Genomic DNA, 21859 nt, shown 5'->3' with positions numbered 1-21859 from the left:
ACAGTACATACCTATATCCCTTGTGATGAGCTTCTTACCTCTCGCTGCTGTGGTTGCTTTTGTATGGATGCATCGGACGTATGTCTATTATCTTGGGATTGATTGATTGTTTATAGACAGGTGTGTGTGGGGGGGGGGGGGTTAGTTGTTGTCACCTGATTTGCATTTTATTCCTCTGTAAATGTTTAAAGACTCCCTGAAGTCAAAACATGTTTTTCTCTTTGTTCCTTCAGTTGGATGTTTGAGCTTCACTGTGCAGAATGACGTCTGTGCAGATTTTTGTTTTCACATTTTTGTTTTCACATTCATCTACTGAAATTGGAACGTTTATCTGCGCTGATTGAAAAGAAAATAGGGAGCATGATTTGTGACATCACAAATAGTTTGGAAGCCAATCCCTGTCCAATATTCAACTTACAAAAGTGTAATGTGGAAACTTGAAGCCTCCAGTGCACCTACACTGAGAATGGACTTTACAGTGAAGTGTGATACATCTCGTGTCGAGTAAGAAAACTTTCGAGATTAAATATATTTGCGTATTCATAGACTGAGGGAGAAGGAGTTGATGCCATTTTAAGGATTTTAACAAGATAATTGCATATCAGACACAAATTATTATAATTCAAAGTAGAGTATTTTACATACATCTTAAAACGTGACTTTAGGGGGTCTTTAAAAAGAGTGAGAGAAGTGGACATTAAATCAGTCCCTGCTGTGCTGTTTCTTAGACCTGTTAATGATCTTGATTTGCTCTTGGTCTCCAACCGGTGGTCACATGTGGTCGTGTTCCTCTCTCTAGAACAGGCCACCGGCAGTGCAGGGGTCACCCCACAACGGCCAGCCCCCGCCCTGCATGAACCCTGCCTTGATGAACGCTCCCTGGGTGAGAGAGAGTTGGGGGGGGGGGTAGTTTTGTTGTCCCATCTCACTACACATTAACATCCTGACGATCCACCATACCACAAAGCTTGGGGCATGGCTGCCTGCTCTTGCTCCTCTCGCATGCATTCTCAGATCATTGCTTTAATACTTTCACCATCATGTCCATGCACTGTAATGAGACGTTTGACTCTGAAATCAGCTTCACATCATCATGTCCATGCACTGTAATGAGACGTTTGACTCTGAAATCAGCTTCACATCATCATGTCCATGCACTGTAATGAGACGTTTGACTCTGAAATCAGCTTCACATCATGTCCATGCACTGTAATGAGACGTTTGACTCTGAAATCAGCTTCACATCATGTCCATGCACTGTAATGAGACGTTTGACTGAAATCAGCTTCACATGATCATGTCCATGCACTGTAATGAGACGTTTGACTCTGAAATCAGCTTCACATCATGTCCATGCACTGTAATGATACGTTTGACTCTGAAATCAGCTTCACATCATCATGTCCATGCACTGTAATGAGACGTTTGACTCTGAAATCAGCTTCACATCATGTCCATGCACTGTAATGAGACGTTTGACTCTGAAATCAGCTTCACATCATGTCCATGCACTGTAATGAGACGTTTGACTGAAATCAGCTTCACATGATCATGTCCATGCACTGTAATGAGACGTTTGACTCTGAAATCAGCTTCACATCATGTCCATGCACTGTAATGAGACGTTTGACTCTGAAATCAGCTTCACATCATCATGTCCATGCACTGTAATGAGATGTTTGACTCTGAAATCAGCTTCACATCATGTCCATGCACTGTAATGAGACGTTTGACTCTGAAATCAGCTTCACATCATGTCCATGCACTGTAATGAGACGTTTGACTCTGAAATCAGCTTCACATCATCATGTCCATGCACTGTAATGAGATGTTTGACTCTGAAATCAGCTTCACATCATGTCCATGCACTGTAATGAGACGTTTAACTCTGAAATCAGCTTCACATCATCATGTCCATGCACTGTAATGAGACGTTTGACTGAAATCAGCTTCACATCATGTCCATGCACTGTAATGAGACGTTTGACTCTGAAATCAGCTTCACATCATGTCCATGCACTGTAATGAGACGTTTGACTGAAATCAGCTTCACATCATGTCCATGCACTGTAATGAGATGTTTGACTCTGAAATCAGCTTCACATCATCATGTCCATGCACTGTAATGAGATGTTTGACTCTGAAATCAGCTTCACATCATCATGTCCATGCACTGTAATGAGATGTTTGACTCTGAAATCAGCTTCACATCATGACATGTCCATGCACTGTAATGAGACGTTTGACTGAAATCAGCTTCACATCATGTCCATGCACTGTAATGAGACGTTTGACTCTGAAATCAGCTTCACATCATGTCCATGCACTGTAATGAGACGTTTGACTGAAATCAGCTTCACATCATGTCCATGCACTGTAATGAGATGTTTGACTCTGAAATCAGCTTCACATCATCATGTCCATGCACTGTAATGAGATGTTTGACTCTGAAATCAGCTTCACATCATCATGTCCATGCACTGTAATGAGATGTTTGACTCTGAAATCAGCTTCACATGATCATGTCCATGCACTGTAATGAGACGTTTGACTGAAATCAGCTTCACATCATGTCCATGCACTGTAATGAGATGTTTGACTCTGAAATCAGCTTCACATCATCATGTCCATGCACTGTAATGAGATGTTTGACTCTGAAATCAGCTTCACATCATCATGTCCATGCACTGTAATGAGATGTTTGACTCTGAAATCAGCTTCACATCATGACATGTCCATGCACTGTAATGAGACGTTTGACTGAAATCAGCTTCACATCATGTCCATGCACTGTAATGAGACGTTTGACTGAAATCAGCTTCACATCATGTCCATGCACTGTAATGAGATGTTGTACTCTGAAATCAGCTTCACATCATCATGTCCATGCACTATAATGAGATGTTTGACTCCGAAATCAGCTTCCACCGAACCTCCATGGTTTGTTCATTGGGGTCAAGGGGCGTAGTTGACTCTCATGTCGATGTGTTACCACTATACAGTATTTATGTTGTTCTATGAATATCATTGTCAATATAATATCATTGTCTGATTTTGATGCCATTGTTCATGTCAAGACTGGGTTTTAATTTTTTGTCAAATGAATTTGTTGTTTTTGTTGCATACAACAGCTCTGTCTCAAATCTAAGGAAACTTCCTATTTAGGTCACACAGACAAGAATTTGAAATTTCCAGGTTCTTGTTTTCCACACAACCTTGCAGCACCAGTAAGATTGACAGAAGGAAGACTGAAGTAGATGTGAAATGTTACCCTATGTATCGTTGAATAATTAACTTGCTACAAAGTGAATGTAGATATAAAGGTATTTTTTTGTATTGCTAACATGTATACTGAAGTATACTGAATTAGCCAGCACCATTTACCCACATGTTTTTTTTAGCATTTCTTTTAATCTGTTTTGAAATATTCAGTTCATGAAAATCATCTTCAGAAATTGTATCTTTGTATGAACCTAGGTGGTATCAAGAAGCTATCCTGGATTTGAGACACAGAAAATATTATGTTTCATGTTACACATGCTGCAATATGATGCTATCAATTGTAATCAATCAATCAACCAACCAATCCAATCAATTGTTGTGATATTTACAGTATATCATCCCCATCTAAAATGTAAGATTGCTATCTTTGTTCTTCAAGGGAACAACATTTTATAAACATTGTAATTACATAAATGTTTCTTTCAGAATTTCTAAGTTTAAAAGTTGTACCTGGAAAAAAAACATGATATTTAAAATGAACATGCTATATTTCTTGCCATTTTAATACAACATATCAACATTTAACATTAGCACATGTTGCTGTTGCCATGAGAACGGTAACATGCAGTAACCTACATGATGGAGCTCATATCTTTGCATTTATATCGGTTGTTCTGTTATTGACTTTTCTTTGTTCCTCCCTTCCCTGTCACCTCCGCTGCTCTCTCTCTCTCTCTCTCTCTCTTTCTCTCTCTCTCTCTCCGCTCGCTGAAGCAGTACCACTACCAGGAGGAGGACTCACCGCTGCTCGACCAGGGCTTCCCGCGGCTCACCAACGAGGTGCGCGCCCCCGAGCTGGTGCACGTGTCCGAGAAGAACCTGTCGGAGATCGAGAATGTGCACGGTTACGTGTCCCACTCCCACATCTCCCCTCTCAAGGTCAGCATCTCCCGCCTCTCTCTTGTCGCCCCCCCACTGTGTTTTCTCTCACCTGGCATAGAAACCATGACCATCTGACCTTCATCCCAACTCAACACCATGAATGACTGCCAACATGGCTTCCTCTCCGTCTCTCCTCCTTCTCTTTTGTCTCTTTTGCTAAATGCCGATCAGTAGTTACTTTTTTTTCTTCTCTTTGATGTCATCACTACTGTACACAGGACAAGTTGTGAGACTTATAGAAATAAGGTATGCAGATATCAGGCAAATATCGATCAGAAAGTAGTAGCATACGAAACCACCCATAATGTTTTGTGGCACGAGTGATGAAAGTAATCACAGACACCTGTACTATGAATTTACATTTTGCATTATACACATTGCTTCTATTCAGAGAAAACAGTAGAATAAGATTGAATTCGGAATCGCCTCCTTTTCATCACACTTCGCTCTCCTGTGTTGCACTGGAAAAGCATGATGGGTGACACCGACATGCCTGTGACTTTCTGCTTTTTGTATCACTGAAGGATAAGAAACAATAGAAAAACTTCTCTCTCCCTCTCTCTCTCCCTCTCTCATTCCTTCCACACATTTTCCCTCAGTCATTGTCTTGATTCAGTGTGTTTCCTGAGTTGGTCTCCAATAAGCCTCTAATAGCTCAGTGCCCTACCTCTGCCCACAGCTGAGTAGGTCTTCATGTAGAATCTATCTAGGTTGGAAAATAAATTATTGATAGCACACATTACGTGGAATTTATTCTCAGAATGTTGTAAACCAGGGTCATATGCTTTAATGCATGAGATGAGATTACACTGACAGTTATTTAATACGGTCAGGGAATTCTATGTGCCCATCCCCATATATTCAAAATACAGCCAATATTACTTTCCGACATCTCCATGTGCTGTGAAACTATTGTGCTAGTCAAAGGTTGAGACAGTAGGGGGCAGTGTTGGAAATGAAGAGGAGTTCTACTTTAGGTGCTGTTCATCTGAGGCCAAGTTTTGCAGAGCTGCTGTAAGCAAACCATTCATTGTGATTTAGTGAAGGGAGAATGAATTGTCTGCAAATTTGTTATCTTTTTTGGGGACCATAAACCACAGAACATTTAGCATTCCTGAGCCTCATTTACTTTCAGAATGATTTCAGTATCAAGATGGCTGTTATTTACAGTACAACTAGAAACATGTAGTGCCACTGACGTGTGCAATCTTTATAAATTTGATTATTTTAGTATACAGTTTTCCACTTTTTTGCCTATGCAGTCATTTAGTACTTAGTTTAGGGAAGGTTCAGATCAGATGTGATTGGACATCAATACCAGAAACAGTGCTATTGATCAGATGTGATTGGACAAACAATGGACACACACTGACTTCCAGGGATGACTGACATCATTTCGGGATGTAGTTATGGGGGAACTCTCCACTGCTTAGTAAAAACATTTACACAGTGGAAAGATTCCCTGTGTCATAAAATGTCAGGAACTATGTATTCCCTATTACAGTTAAAGACCCTGGCAACCAAAATCCACAAAAACCTTCTAACTATGTAATTTAGGGTCTTATGAGCACAATTGTAAGCCTCAAAAAGTAGAAGACATTAGTTTCAACCCAAATCCTAAATACCGTACCTCCATTTCCCTGTTTTCACTGTTTGCTGAGGCAGGGTTTGGAATTTGCACTGATGTCAATCCATGTATTCTTTATTTTACTTTATTTTGTATTTTACGCTTACTTGTATCCTCTGATAGTGTCGAGTTATTTTGTGAACTCTCTCCTGTGTGGTAAGATCACAGTAGGGACTAATATTTTAAAACCATGGTTAACATTTTGTAATTTTCCCACTCATCACTTCTCGCTCCAACATTTGTGAGAAAATTGCTATGATTTGACTATAGTAATGATAGCAAGGATCGGGGTAAACTGAACTGTTGCACTAAAATTACAATCACCACTCATATACTTATGTGTTGCTTATAGTAACCACCAACTGTTTAGCTGCTATTCAAGAACTACATTTCTTCATGGCAAGCAATGAAATGCTTCTTGAACTTTTGCATTGTGTTTTCAGTACAATGCCATGTTGCCGGTGTATAAAAGCAATAAGTGGCGTTGTGCCTAACAGCTTTTTGCAGTTCTAAAATCACTGTAAGCCATGTCTTCTTGTGGCCTATTGCTTAATTACAAATGATTGGCTGACAATTCCTCTTTTGACTTTTGTGCTATTAAGCAATCTACTTTGTGCCATAAACCAATCAGGCACATTTTCCGTCAAATCTGTGTAGAGCCCAGTAGAGGCTGCCATTCTTCTGGTGATGGTCTGACTTGTTTTCAGTAACTATTGTCAAGATGAACATGGCAGTGATTTATTCATGTCATAATACTACACATAGCAACTTAAATGTAAAATGGAGCAGTGTTGTGCCTCACAGAAACAACCCTTAAACACAATGAAAGGTTTTAACACCGACATACTGTCAGTGCTGGGTTGGGGGGGGGGGGGGGGGTGGTGGTATTGGCTTGTTGACTGGCTGTGAACACCTCTAAAACCTAGAAAATCAAATGCACGCAAGGTCGTATCAGAATTACACTCGTGTACTGTAGACGGTTGTCTACAGTTGTTGTCTAGAATGGTTGTCACTTTTCTCTTTTGGAAATTAATTTGAGCTAGTATCGGGGGGAAAAAGAGAAGTCTAACAGTCATGATGAGTCTATCTTTGCATGAGAAGCAGTCGGCCTGTGGGTGGGGGGAGTGTTTACAGTACCTGTGGGTACTTATCAGAGGCTCTTCCTCATTCAGCAAAACAATGCAGGAAGCCAGACTGGTCCACTGTCCCTCCCATCCTCTCATCCAACCTCAAGCCTACTTTGAACATGCTTCCCTTCCCCTCCCTGCTTTTCTTACTGCTCGCTGGGCACCTGTTTTCCTCTCCATCACACTCACAACGTATGACTGGGTAACCATTACTAATGCTTTTTTATCCTTATGCATTAGGCTCACGGTTTCCCTCCCCTCCTCTCTCTTTCTCTCTCCCTCCCTCCCTCTCTCTCCCCCCTTTTCCCCAAATATTCTGGCTAGTGATCTTGTCTTTCATTTCTTACTTGCAGCCTGCACTGGTTACGCGTTTTGATCTTGCATACCCGGGTGTGACCACAGCAAACTACATGGCAAGTTTTGTGTTCTTTTCTTTTTGTTTTGCCTTCTGATTTTTCTGCAGTTTTAAACCTCTTCTTTGCTTTTTGGGTCCTCGCTCGCACCCAAATGATTGATATCCCCTCAGTGATGCTGATGCATGGACCTTGTTTGATGTTGCACACTTTTTCACCCCATTGCCTGACGAAGCAGTCATCCTTTTGATATGTTTCGTGCCATTTTTGTGTTGTCATGTCCACACATTGATAAGAGAATCCCATGTGTGTTTGTGACCCATCCGCTTGCTAAGGAATAACATGTGCTCGTTATGGTTTTGTGATCGCCGCTGTGATATGGTGTTATTAGTGTTTTTCTAATCAACTACAGTACTGCTACATATTGAAGATCTGCTGCTATCTGTTGAAAATCTGTGCCTATACTAGGCCATGTGTTTGGGACTCAAACTGCCGTCGTCATCACAGTGATTCACTTGATTTGTCTTTGCAGCTTGCACTGTGCACACTTGATGAGGAATGGGAATCTGCATTTTAGGTCATGCTTTATCAACTTGTGACCTTTGTGCTTTCATGTTGTTCAGTCTGGGAGTTACCACATTGTTGCAAAATGTGTACAACCTGCAAAACCTTGAGACATAATTGCATACGACTTTTACTGAGCTTGACTGTTACATTTTATTGGTACATTACAGGTCAACTTTACAGTGTGTTTGGGCATGTACTGTAGATGGGTGGGGTAGTGTAAAACTCAACTGTGGTGATCGTGTCCAGGCTCTTGCCCAGTGGACAAACTCTTGACCTGAAGTGCCCGCCGTCTACCACCACTCACCAGTGTTGGGCAATTACTCGGGAACTGTAATTAGTTACTTATTACTGATTACTCCTTTAACAAGTAATACAATTATTTTACTTGGTGTCAAAAGTAATTGTTAACGTTACTTTACTAGATTACTTTAGCTATGCCCCCTCCTTTCCATAAAGTGATGTACAACCTGTTTAGCTAGCTCCTTTTAGAACTGAATCTAATTTATTGGAACAAAGTCAACAATCAGCCAAATTGCATAATTTTTATTTATTTGCAGACCTAGGACAAAAAACGAATCGTGTTCTGGCAACACAGAAGTCTCGCATAGCCAGACCTATCTCCACACTTCAGTGACTGGAGAAAGTAATGCAGGACCTTGACCTTGAATGCAGTAACTTGACATTACATGGATTCGTAACTGTAATATAATTAGTTTTGGGAAATTGCATTACTAGTTACTGGGGAAAGTAATACAATTTGAGTAACTAAGTTCTTGCCCAACACTGCCGCTCACCCAATGCTGCTGTTTCGTCCTCACCATCCTCACACCTATACGGTGGATTAAATAACTATCGACTTTCTCCGGATGTAATTTCCTGGTGGGTCTCCCTCGTGGCACAGCGGCAGACCAGAGTCCATCCTTAATGCGAGTGTAGGCAGAGAGGGAGGGAGAGGAGTGGTGTGCGTGACTTGTGAATAGGCCCAGGACTAAGAATTTGTGCTTGACCTATTTGTTTCCCGTCAGCCTTGGGACTTTGAGTGAAAAATTGCTATAGTACAGCGACTGCAATTGTAAAGGCTAAAAGGCAACAGGGAGGCAAGAATTATGGTTGGTGTATGGCTTCTGGTGTATCGGGGCACAGCCAGGGATTTTGGGCTACCATATCGGGCCCACCGATGCCGCCGTCAGAAAATGTTGGCCATTTGAAGCCCGATTTGGAGGTATATCTCATTTTAAATTAATATTCAGATTAGACTATTGTAATGTCATTATTTGCCCTTTCTCACTCACCTCCATATCATCTATACCAACCCTCCTTGCCCTGTTGAATCATCGTGCTCTCTCTCTCTCTCTCTCTCTCTCTCTCTCTCTCTCTCTCTCTCTCTCTCTCTCTCCCTCTTTGCTCTGAATATCCCAGAGTGAACAAAGAAATACTATCAGTAAACTAATGACTTAGAAATAATATTGATACACATATGGGATCACCTCTATCGTTGCATCGGCCTATGAACTGCACCCAACGCCAGACGCAGCCCAGAGTAGTGGGAGTGGACCAGTGCACTCAATATTTTGGTATCGGCGCTACAGGCGGCCTTAAGCATTATAACCACGCCTTTTAAGCGTAAAATTATGCACAATCTGGTCATTGGAGAGGTGCAGTAAACGAATCACAAGCGTCCCTTTTAAGCTCCAATTCCACGGAGCGATCCAGTAAAGCCAGAAAAGCCAAGCGCTCTGCTCCCCCCCTCCCTTTCATCCCATCTGTCTGTCTCCATATATAGGCTATTATTCCATATTATTATGCTTCTCAAACCAATCTAACTGCAGTTTAAATACTGCAAGCATGTAAATACGCTACACTATAGCAAGATCAAAGTGAAAAGAATGTTCTAAACGCATTGGCTAGAAAAAAATAGCCTATCCCTATGTCATGATGAGATTAGATTGGTGAGAGTTTGTCCAGAATGATATCGTTTTCTCTCCCGTGCTGCACAGGTAGAATGATGCACATAAGTATAGCCTACATTATGTAAAGTAATTGCAGAAATGTGTTCTTATTGTAAAACTAAATGTGAAGTAGGGCCAATTTATTGGAGCGGACATCACAGTATAGGACATGACAGTAGAACCGCGTTACGTTGTCACTTATCTAAATCACATTAAATCTGCGAGGGATATATATAGCCCCAGGATGACATATATGTTTCACATAGGGTTGTGTTTTGATTTCGTGATTTTATTTTGTCCAATATTGAAATGTTCTACAATTGCATGTTGTGTTAACATCACACATTATTTCTATCTATTTAGGCTAATTTGGATGCTATTTATTATCGAAATGTATTAGCCCAATGCATGCTGGGAGATTTCACATGTGTGGCTTTGTGCCTGTCTGCTGTCTGATGCGTAAGGGAGTGAGAGAGAGAGGGCGGACAGAGTGAGATGGCAGAGGAGAGTCCGCACAATTACGCACAATAATAGAACCGGCAAACTTTTTTTCCATCAGTCATTGTGCCTGTCTGATGAGCAAGAGAGAGGGATGGCAGAGGAGAGCTCCGCGCAACCGGCGCACTGAATAGGCCTGGTTTTGAAAAGCGCTAAGCGCTAAATTAACGCCAGGGCGGAAGATATCGTTAAGGCCGGTATTTAAGGCCGAAACGCCCATTCTGGCCTATTCTGGCACTGCGCCACGCCTGTTTGGCGTAAAGCGCATTTCGGGGGCTAAAGCCATGTTGCTATCTTCCCGAGGCAGGCGCAAGGCACGTTTTTTTGCGTTTAAGGCCAGTTTTTGCGCCTAAGGCCTGTGGGAGAATAGGGCCCATGGAGTCCAACAGGAGTCTGTTATTATAGACTGTTGTAGGCCAGGGTTAACTGATTTACTGTAGTATGAATGGCTTGCAAAAAAAATGAATCCCTGCATTGATTAAATATTGGCTAGAAGAAATGTAAACACTCATTTCTGTGAAGTAACAGCCTATTTCACTCTGGACTAACAGCTTAATTTCCAGTAGGATATACAAAAGTTGAATAACATTCACTAGGACAGTTCTATGGTTAGTACAAGACAAGAGTGTCACTAAACTCTCAGACCCTGTAAGTCCACTGAGTAGGAAATTATTATGTAGGACTAGTATAGTATAGCCATCACAGGAAAAAATAAAAGGCTTCTTGGAGATTTGGACAATATCACAGCATCATGTTCGATTTAACATACATTGGGCTCTATCTTCCCCCTGGCCTTAAAATAGCATTTAACGCCAGGTGCAGTGCTATTAGTGGGCGTGGTCAGGCGCATTCCCTAATTTCCCCTCGGCGCTAACCATTTAACCACACCTTTTAAGCGTAGAATTATTCACAACTGTGGCCATCGGTGAACTGCAGTTACGCAATGACATTCTTCCTTTCCAAGCTCCGATCCACTCGATCCAGTCCGGGTTGCGGCTGCATGCTGTCATCTCTTCATGCCAATTTGGATATCTCAGCACATCACAGATCATATCCTGAATAAAACAATTCAACCTACAGCCAGGCAAATACAGATCTCTTCAGCAGGGCTGATGGTCTCCGTGTAGCCTACAATATTGAACGTTAACTATCGGTGACATTCCTGATACCATCCAATTCCATGATCTTTATGTTGTAAACACATAACTTTCACAATAGTGAACAAGTACCCCCACTCGGCTCATTCATGGCAGGTAGTTTTATAACTTGTAGGCTACCTGCTGCTCCTGCACATCACAGCACAGGCTAAACGATGCTACATAAATATAGCCTACATTATGTAAAGTCATGGCATAAATGTGTTTTTATTGAAAAAGTACTGTCAAGTAAGCTAAGTCTTGTTGGAGCGGGCATCACAGTACAACCGTGTTAGGGTTGTCACTCGACTATACCACGTTGTATTTGCGACGGATATATATACGACCTGGATTACGTGTATGTTTCACATAGGGTTGTGTTTTGATTTTTATGTTTTATTTTGACCAATATTTAAATATTCTATATGATACGATACGATACGATATGATATACTTTGTCAGTTCACACTGAAATTTGTCTTGCAAGACAGCGGCAGTCCCACGCACAAACACATGACAAAGAGAACAAATCAAAAATACAAAAATACATACACACATACAGCACACAGAGAGCACTGGTCACTGCTCCACTGACCCTCGGCCCTGTTCTTGATTAAGCCTCAGATCGACTGATGTATAAAGGACTTTCTTAGTCTGACCTTCTTGAAAGTTGGGATTAAGTATAATTGCATGTTGTGTTAACATAAATATTATTTCTATCTACCACTTAGCCTACTTAGGCTGATTTGGTTGCTTTTTCTTGTCAAAATGTATTAAGCCTCAATGCATGCTGGGAGATGCACATGTGTGTCTGTGTATGACATTTGGTAGGGGAGTCGGCGCACTGAATAAGGCCTGGTTTTATAAAGTGCTAAGCGCTAAATTAACGCCAGTTGTGAAGATAGCTTTAGGCTGGTATTTAAGGCTGAAACGCCCATTCTGGCCTATTCTGGCACTGCACCACACCTCTTCAGCGTAAAGCGCATTTCGGGGCCTAAAAACAGGATGCTATCTTCCCGAGTCACGGGTAGGCCAGTTTAGCACCTAAGGCCAGGGGGAAGATAGAGCCCATTATCTTTAATATCACAATCAAATTCATTCATATCCATGATGTTTATTACTCTTATGGAGCACAGGAAAGTTTTGGAGAGTAGATGGAGAACAGAGATGTCATGTCAGATCCAAAGAGATTGCAAACTGGTTTGTAACTAATTGAATTACTACAAATTTTTCATTCTCAGGCTTTCATATATTTCTGCTTACTTGTAAAGTGGAAAGCCCTCCTTCTTATGAACAAAATAAGGTATAGCACTCCATGGTTTTGTAGAAATGTGATTATCTAAACAGCTGTTCTAATCATTCTGATTGTGATTCCATATAGCGCAAACGTTACACCGCATCAAACTATTTAGAAATACTTGGGCGGGGGAAGGGGTGCCGATCTAAAATACCTTAAATGTCAATGACAACTTTGACCATTTCATTTGTTTAATTGGCTCTCTTGACTTATAGACATGATGATGATGCTGCTGCTGCTGCTACTACTGCCTGATCTCACTCACTACGCATTTCTGATAGAAGCTAGCAGGGCAGGCAGTTCTGCTTGGATTGGGGGCGGACTTGAGGCAGGACTGAACCATTTTATGAAAATCAAAGGGAGGGTGGATGATTTTTTTGCCAAAATACAATACAAGTAAAAATAAACCATTAGTTGTATTAGTACATTGTGAATAAAATATTCTATTAATGACGATAATAATTGAATACTGCAAAAAATTCTTCAGTCTTCAATTTTATTTAGGGCCCCTGTCAGTCAAGGGCCCTTGGAATTGTCCACGTTTTCCAGTACCTTACCACGCCCCTGGTGGCTAGAGGGCTAGAAGTGTGTCCCCTGGCTCTCTGGCCAAATCAAGCACCACAGATTAGAGAATCTGAGTCAGGGAAGACGCTATCGATTCCAATTACTTCTTCTCTGCCAATCAGGAAGGGTGAACTTTGTGCTTAATAAATAGCGGTTTAATGATGGTGGTGGCACCAGTCACTGATTGATGATTGGTGAGATCACTTCTTATGATCCACTCCCTTTTGTCACAATTCCTCCTCTCACTTCTCATCCACACAATAGGAGACCTTGATTCCTTTACCAAATCTTTTCCGATTGGCTTCTCAAGCCACCATGGGCTGGCGGGGACTCATCAGAGTGACAGTGAGGATAAGAGAATAATTGTCAGTTATGCCGGCATACAGTAAATGCACTTGATTATGGCATTTTGTCTTTTCAGCTCCCACTGCTCTAAGAAGCCACTGCTGACAATTGTCTGACATTGATTTGATGATCATATCCACTTTTTTGAAAGTTTGAGGGACACGTGTTAGCAATCATATTCAAGGATAGTTCGTTTTTTTATGTAGGGTTGTATGAGGTACTTGCATACAGTCAGTGTACTACATGCAGTAGGCCTACAAAATAACCCTTCAGCCAGAGGCAGAACTCACCATCTTCGACTTCCCTACGGCTGTGCAACAGTCTCTGACACAGGGGACAATCGTTGCCAAGAAACTCATCCTGCAGCAGTGGAAGTCCCCCTCTCCACCCTCTTTTCAGCTGTGGCTGATGGACATACTTATACGGATGGAGAGACTCAAGATTCCTGAGGACCAACTCACTTGGGACCCGTTTCTGACCTAACTCGACGAGGTCAGGGGCGTTGGGTGATTCACCCGGCTGGTCTCCCATAGACCCCCCTTGTGCAGGATCCCACGTCAGCGTTAACACGTTAATCGCGATGCGATTAAGGGCCGATCATAACGCGTTTTTTTTAAATCACGTTAATCGCATGCCGCTATTTTGTCCCTTCGTCGCACCCGTACTTGTAGTCAAGCCGGTCGCAGCCGTTTCCTGTCTCCTGCCTGTGTAGGCATGGGAGAGAAAGACAGCAATACGCTTCTAAATGGCTTGTTTTACTTTAAAAAAAATCCCAAATGGCACAGTGGACAAGTCAACAGTAGTTTGCACCTTGTGTAAAACGGAATTAAAATATCACCGAAGTACATCGAGTTTGAGCTACCACCTAAAAGCTAAGCATACCGGAGCAGCTAGCAGCCAGCTAGCTAGCGCGAGACTCATCACTCATTCTTCCTTCAGAGTCTCGGATGCGCGGGTCCTCTAACCACTGGGAGGTCGGCTCCAATGGCTTCACGCGATATACACGTTATCAATATACACAGTTTCCAATGCCGAGCCATTATTCACATGGAAGTGCCAAAGTTTTTAGCTCAGACACAGCCTTCTTCGGCTGTGTCATTTTGGGTTTCGACTGCTCCACAGCGCCGCCACCGGAAGTATCAGTTCTGGAGCGTGTACTGCACTGTTTACAATTGTGCATTTATTTTCTATTCAAGATATATTTTGTAGAAATTGTTACCTCCTGTCTACATTGCACTTCTATTGAATTGAAAATAAATCTAAAATTCAAGATCACGAAGTACATTTATTTGCATTCATTTGATTCCCAATCATGACACACTGGTAAGAATTATTAATATCTAATTAAAAATGCTTTGAAATGCAAAATAATGGCATTTTAAACATGCGATACAAAGATGCGATTAACTATAGTTAATCGCAAGATTAATCGCGATTAAGAAAATTTATCGTTTGACAGCCCCTATATATATATATATATATATATATATATATATATATATATATATATATATATATATATATAATATTAATAAAACAGTCATGGAGGCAGGGCTGAGATTGGCAAGGTGCTGGTTTAAGCGCTTCACTTCAGCTAAATTATTATCAAAGTTTATACAGAGTTCATCACAGCAAAATGCATGAATATGCATTGTGTGGTTGATAAAACAGCACTTTCCAGTCTCTTGAACTAGGACAGAGGAAGTGTCTAGATCAGACTTTCCATTAGTCAAAGAGATTTTTTAAAACGTCTCTTCCTCTTCCGTAGACAGACTGTTAGCAACGTGCTTATCTGCCTCAGACACTTCTTGAAAATGTGTCAGTCCTAGGCTTGTGGTCTCACTGACTTTTATTGACACAGTCTCATCTTTGACATCTGTTAGAGTTCTTCTCAGTCTCATCTCTGACATCTGTTAGCGGCTGTGCAGACCCAACACGTTTTCTTTTCTCAAAAAGAACGCTTTGGAAATGTTGAGAGCGCTTCCATTGTGCATAAAACAGCACACGGAGTGTTTTTTGTGTGCTTTGCAGTCACGTGCAGTACAGTTCAGGACACAACGATCACATGGACGGTAGCCAGCTGGTTTTGTCTGTTTGATGTTGTTGACTGTGAACATGAACGCCAGATTATTGGCAATTCTGGCAGCAGCGGAGTTTGAAGATCCCCCTGTAAGGAGAAGAGGTAGGAGTAGTGAAAAGACGAGCAGTGCGCTTTTCCTCCAAATGTTCAACTTTTTTCAGCTTGAGACGCCCAGAGCGCTCTGTCAAAAAACACTAGATGCCTACAGCATTTGAACACCAGGTGCATTCCTTGAAAGAGGAGCACGCTTAGTGCGTCCTTACCATAGACTAGAGAATTAATTGCAGAAAGGTGCTGGCAGCTCAAAAACCACGTTGGGTCTGCACAGCCGCTTAGAGTTCTTCTCACAGTATCATCTCTGACATCTGTTAGAGTTCTTCTCACAGTATCATCTCTGACATCTGTTAAAGTTCTTCTCAGTCTCATCTCTGACATCTGTTACAGTTCTTCTCAGTCTCATCTCTGACATCTGTTACAGTTCTTCTCAGTCTCATCTCTGAGATAGATCTGTTACAGTTCTTCTCAGTCTCATCTCTGACATCTGTTAGAGTTCTTCTGGGGCACGGTGGCTCAGTGGTAGAGCTGTCGCCTCGCAGTCAGAAGGTCCTGAGTTCGATTCTCGCCTGGGACACTGTGAGCGCTGTGGTTGTGTTCCCCCCCATATCTTCAGTGCCCACTGCCCAGATGGGGTATCTCGTCGTAAGGGCCTTTCTGTCTGTGTGGAGTTTGCATGTTCTCCCCGTGCTCCCCCAGGGGGGTTCCTCCGTATATAACCCCCCCCCCCCCCCCATTAAAAACATGCAGAAGATCAGATCGTCATCGTCATCCGACCAGTGACGACAACATCCAAAGTTGGTCCCCGGGCGCTGTATGAGAAAAAGCGACCACTGCTCCTGGCCTGCCCCCCGGAGGAAAGGACAAGCCAGGATGGGTTAAATGCAGAGGACAAATTTCACCGGCCACCGTCAGCATGTGTGTGTTTGTGGCCATCCGTGCATGTGTTGATGTGTAATCGTGTGACAATAAAGACGGGCTTGTCCGTCTGAAATCGTGTTTTTTTTAATCGTGTTTTTTTCTCAGTATCATCTCTGACATCTGTTACAGTTCTTCTCACAGTATCATCTCTGACATCTGTTAAAGTTCTTCTCAGTCTCATCTCTGACATCTGTTAAAGTTCTTCTCACAGTCTCATCTCTGACATATGTTAAAGTTCTTCTCAGTCTCATCTCTGACATCTGTTAAAGTTCTTCTCACAGTGTCATCTCTGACATCTGTTAAAGTTCTTCTCACAGTATCATCTCTGATATCTGTTAAAGTTCTTCTCAGTATCATCTCTGACATCTGTTAAAGTTCTTCTCACAGTATCATCTCTGACATCTGTTAGAGTTCTTCTCAGTCTCATCTCTGACATCTGTTAAAGTTCTTCTCAGTATCATCTCTGACATCTGTTAAAGTTCTTCTCAGTATCATCTCTGACATCTGTTAAAGTTCTTCTCACAGTGTCATCTCTGACATCTGTTAAAGTTCTTCTCAGTATCATCTCTGACATCTGTTAAAGTTCTTCTCACAGTATCATCTCTGACATCTGTTAGAGTTCTTCTCAGTCTCATCTCTGACATCTGTTAAAGTTCTTCTCAGTCTCATCTCTGACATCTGTTAAAGTTCTTCTCAGTCTCATCTCTGACATCTGTTAAAGTTCTTCTCAGTATCATCTCTGACATCTGTTAAAGTTCTTCTCACAGTGTCATCTCTGACATCTGTTAAAGTTCTTCTCACAGTATCATCTCTGACATCTGTTAAAGTTCTTCTCACAGTGTCATCTCTGACATCTGTTAAAGTTCTTCTCACAGTGTCATCTCTGACATCTGTTAAAGTTCTTCTCACAGTCTCATCTCTGACATCTGTTAAAGTTCTTCTCACAGTATCATCTCTGACATCTGTTAAAGTTCTTCTCACAGTGTCATCTCTGACATCTGTTAAAGTTCTTCTCACAGTGTCATCTCTGACATCTGTTAAAGTTCTTCTCACAGTGTCATCTCTGACATCTGTTAAAGTTCTTCTCACAGTGTCATCTCTGACATCTGTTAAAGTTCTTCTCACAGTCTCATCTCTGACATCTGTTAAAGTTCTTCTCACAGTATCATCTCTGACATCTGTTAAAGTTCTTCTCACAGTGTCATCTCTGACATCTGTTAAAGTTCTTCTCACAGTGTCATCTCTGACATCTGTTAAAGTTCTTCTCACAGTATCATCTCTGACATCTGTTAAAGTTCTTCTCACAGTGTCATCTCTGACATCTGTTAAAGTTCTTCTCACAGTGTCATCTCTGACATCTGTTAAAGTTCTTCTCACAGTATCATCTCTGACATCTGTTAAAGTTCTTCTCACAGTGTCATCTCTGACATCTGTTAAAGTTCTTCTCACAGTGTCATCTCTGACATCTGTTAAAGTTCTTCTCACAGTCTCATCTCTGACATCTGTTACAGTTCTTCTCAGTCTCATCTCTGACATCTGTTACAGTTCTTCTCAGTCTCATCTCTGACATCTGTTACAGTTCTTCTCAGGGGCCACCTGAAATTCTGTCTCCAAGGTTTTGTGTGTAGAGGGCCTGAGTGAAAACAAAAACACACTTTATTGAAACACAGTTGAGGTGTCACAATTGACCTTTTATTACACACCTGTTTAAATGGGTTCTGGGCTGATATATATATAAGGTATAAGCCACTGCCGTACAAAATGTGGTCAACCCCTCACTCAAATGACTGATAATCTAACAAGTAGCAGTATTCTGGCAATTACCATTGCCTACAATCATGAATGATTAGACCATAGATTCTGATGTTCTAATATGTAGACCTTGGATGCTCTACTGTACAGTATGTTCCCTTTTCACTATGGTTATTACCCTGTCACTGTGGTGGTGCTAAATATCTCCCCATGATGAAGCCTTTGTTTCTCCTTCACCATGGTCTATTATCAGTGTAGAAAAAAGGAGGTCCTTCCATGCTTTTTCAAAAACCTAATGTTCACCTCCAATACATACATAAAGAGCAATACATCAAGAAGAGAATCAGAATCAGAAAGACTTTAATGATCCCCAGGGGGAAATTGGGACCAGTTACAGTAGCTCACTCACAGAACACACATAGCATAAAATAAACAGTAGTAAATGTGATATTAAGCAAAATAAGCAGAATAGGAACACAACATAGCATAGAATAACAGTAGTAAATGCGATAGAAGCAAAAATAAGTAGAATATGTCTAGTAAGCAAAATACGTAGAGTAAGTATACATTCCGTGCCAATTATCATTATTGCACTCTGGACTTATATTAAATGCGGCTTTTGATTGTGGCGCTGTAGATTCACCCTGTGGATTCATCCCAGAGGAAATTCCGGTATATCGGCTATGGACACTCACAGGAAGCGTCAAATCGAGCCTTACGTGCAAATTATAAACTGTCTCCGACTCCTAAACAGCAGTGAGCACTGAGCAGTGCTCTGTCCAGAGAATGCTGGACTCGCCAACATTAGATCTTTCTCCTCTCTTGTCCCTTATGTATCTTCCTCATAGACTATATCAAATAAGTGTGTATTATATAGAACAGTAGCATTTCCGTTATACAAACCGATGTACAAATCATCTTTGTTTCAGCATTCTCATTTTATTCGCTCATAGTGTGAGAATTGCATTTTCTCTTTCTGATAGATAGCCTACCCTCAGCTCTCTGCAGTATTTCAATACTACATAATGCTGTCTCCTAGAGAGCTTCTTCTGGCATTATGAAACAATGTCAATGGTGCTTTTTCGTTTAACATACAGTAATGAATGACTGAAGATAGTTCATAGTGGAATCATCAAATTAAGTCTTCTACCTCTGGAAACGTGTTTGAATCTGGATCTCCCCCATTTTGGCCTCCTTACTAAATAAATAAACTTTTTTTGGGAGAGAAAAAATGACGTGGGAATACAATTTAGGAGACTCTGAAAACAAGGACCCTCTTTGTCTTGAGAATGTGTGGTAGTTAATAGTTGTAGATAATGATAGTTAATGCCCAGACACAGCAAACCAATGTAAACAAAAAACTAGCAGCAACGCAGGCAGACCAGCCAATCAGTGATTTCTCTCACTGATGCCGATTCAACATGCGGGCGGAAAAGCCACCGACTAGAGTCAATGATGCGGGACACACTGCAAAAACTAGGGCCACAGACACTCAGCGGCTGACCGTCGGCTCGGTGTCTCTTTAATCCATGTTTGGGATGGTGGTGGTATAAACCCAACTGACATGGTCCTTTGGCTCCTCCAGTGCAGATGTATTCCGGCTTTGGTAAATCCATACTGTGCTTATGTGACTATCTGTGGGAGTGCACATCAAGTGGGCAGAAGAACAAGTGGGACAAAGAGAGGAAACATGAGGGGAAGACTCAGCAACGTTTGATGGCCTCTTCCACTGATGGTCTGTTCACAATGATTTACCATCTCACCTATATTGAACAAAATGATGCTCTGCAAATAGCCGCACAGAACCATCTCGCCATCTCTGTGAAAGATTGGGTGCTCGCTCTCCACACTTAGACACAATATGGGATCCTCAGAATTTGATTTGCTGTTAGTGGGTTTCGGTAAGAGGTCAATTTTGTGTTTTAGCCATTTTCCCTTAAAATAGTTTTTGCTCTTCCACTGATGGAAAATCCATCTGTGAACATGAATTAACGGTGGTGGCAACACTCAGAAAATAACAAGTAAGACACATATTGAACATTTTGTCTAATATTGTCATAAGAGAAGGTCTAAAAGAGAGAGAAAAAACCAGCCTCTCTGTTGCTGTACTCTCTCCGGCTCTTAAACAGACGAAGGCTAAATTTAAAGTTATTAAATAGAAAGAGCCATTAGTACACAAAGAGTAACCTCCTGGAACGTATATGGGGATTTAGTAGTGTTGCTGAAAGATCCAAATCTGGACATTTTAGTGACGTATTTGATTTCTACATCTCGTCTTATGCATAGATACTGGCCTCTACAGGTTGACCCCCGGCTATTTAAATTTAATCTATGGTCTATGCACATACAACATAATTTGGTCATGTGGTAAACCGTGGAACTAACATTTAATTTGTATTTTTTCTCCTGCAGTAGCCACTCGTGGGCTCTGTATATTTTCCATCTATGATTGTAAAAAATCTAATATGAAGTACTGTAGCCAACACTGCAGAGAGGCAGGCCCACTTCACTGGGTAGCATTTACGCTGACATATGAAGAACAGGGTAAGAACCGGGTGAGGGCAGACTCATTATAATAATAACCAAGTCATTTGCAGTCATCATCTGGCAATACATTATGTCTAGTAGTAGAAACATGATAGAGTTGGTATTCATAGAGATTGTGGTATATCTGGTTATTGATTACATACGTACATGTACTGATGTACATCATCCAACAGCCCCTTCAAATATCATGTCTACTTGCCATCAGATACATTATACAAACTAAATATTAAGGATAGCTAATGGTATGCAAATTTCTACACAAGGGTGACTACAAACTAGGGTTGGGCGATAGGACGAATATATTGGCTATCTGTGATTGGCTGAGTCCATCGCCAGTTGCCTTTTTTGGGGGTGATCTTTGTCATTTGAATTTGCTAATTTAATGGTTACTAATTCAGCTGTAAAGCGCAATTCAAAGCATGTATGAATAGTGTGCGAATAGGAGAGAGAGAGAAAGAGACGTGCGTCTTTCAGCAGCAGAGGGGGACTGGAACAGGAACAGGTTTTTACAGCTTAGGGGGACATTGCACATGCTCAAAAGAATGCAGGAGCAGAAACCAGGGGACCGCATGGAGAAGCAGGATGACAGCTAGACCTTTACAGGAGCCATGCGCCCTCGCATTTAAAATAACTGCCAAAGTCCGACTGAAACTTAAACTAACACAAAGCAGCCTGTAGAAGTCTAAATAAGTCCCTTTCCACTGCTGAACAATTGGTACATTCAGTCACTTTTTGCGCTGTGAGGAAAAGCTCCACTCTACAGTATCTACATGTCTGTTTCTCTGCCTGTGTGTTTGTTTAAGGAGGGTAGCCTTATTCACCACGCCCACTTTTTCTCTCTTCCGCGTTACACGCAAAACGTATTTGTTCTTCCGGTT

At 41.4% G+C, this 21859-nt stretch overlaps 1 protein-coding gene across 1 annotated transcript in view; it reads left to right on the top strand.

Annotated features, from left to right (window-relative positions):
• The window catches only part of dlg2 (discs, large homolog 2), a gene marked incomplete at both ends in the record, with an annotated part of 222832 nt that overhangs the window by 25884 nt on the left and 175089 nt on the right, over window positions 1-21859 (top strand). Inside the window, one exon of the mRNA XM_083645376.1 lies at window positions 4000-4161. Within this exon, the coding sequence (XP_083501502.1) occupies window positions 4000-4161 (162 nt within the window). The remainder of the gene's footprint in view (window positions 1-3999; window positions 4162-21859) is intronic.

The sequence above is a fragment of the Poromitra crassiceps genome (genome assembly GCF_964638095.1).
Source record: "Poromitra crassiceps genome assembly, chromosome: 1".
NCBI lineage: Eukaryota > Metazoa > Chordata > Actinopteri > Beryciformes > Melamphaidae > Poromitra > Poromitra crassiceps.
This window is presented reverse-complemented; position numbering and strand designations above follow the sequence as displayed.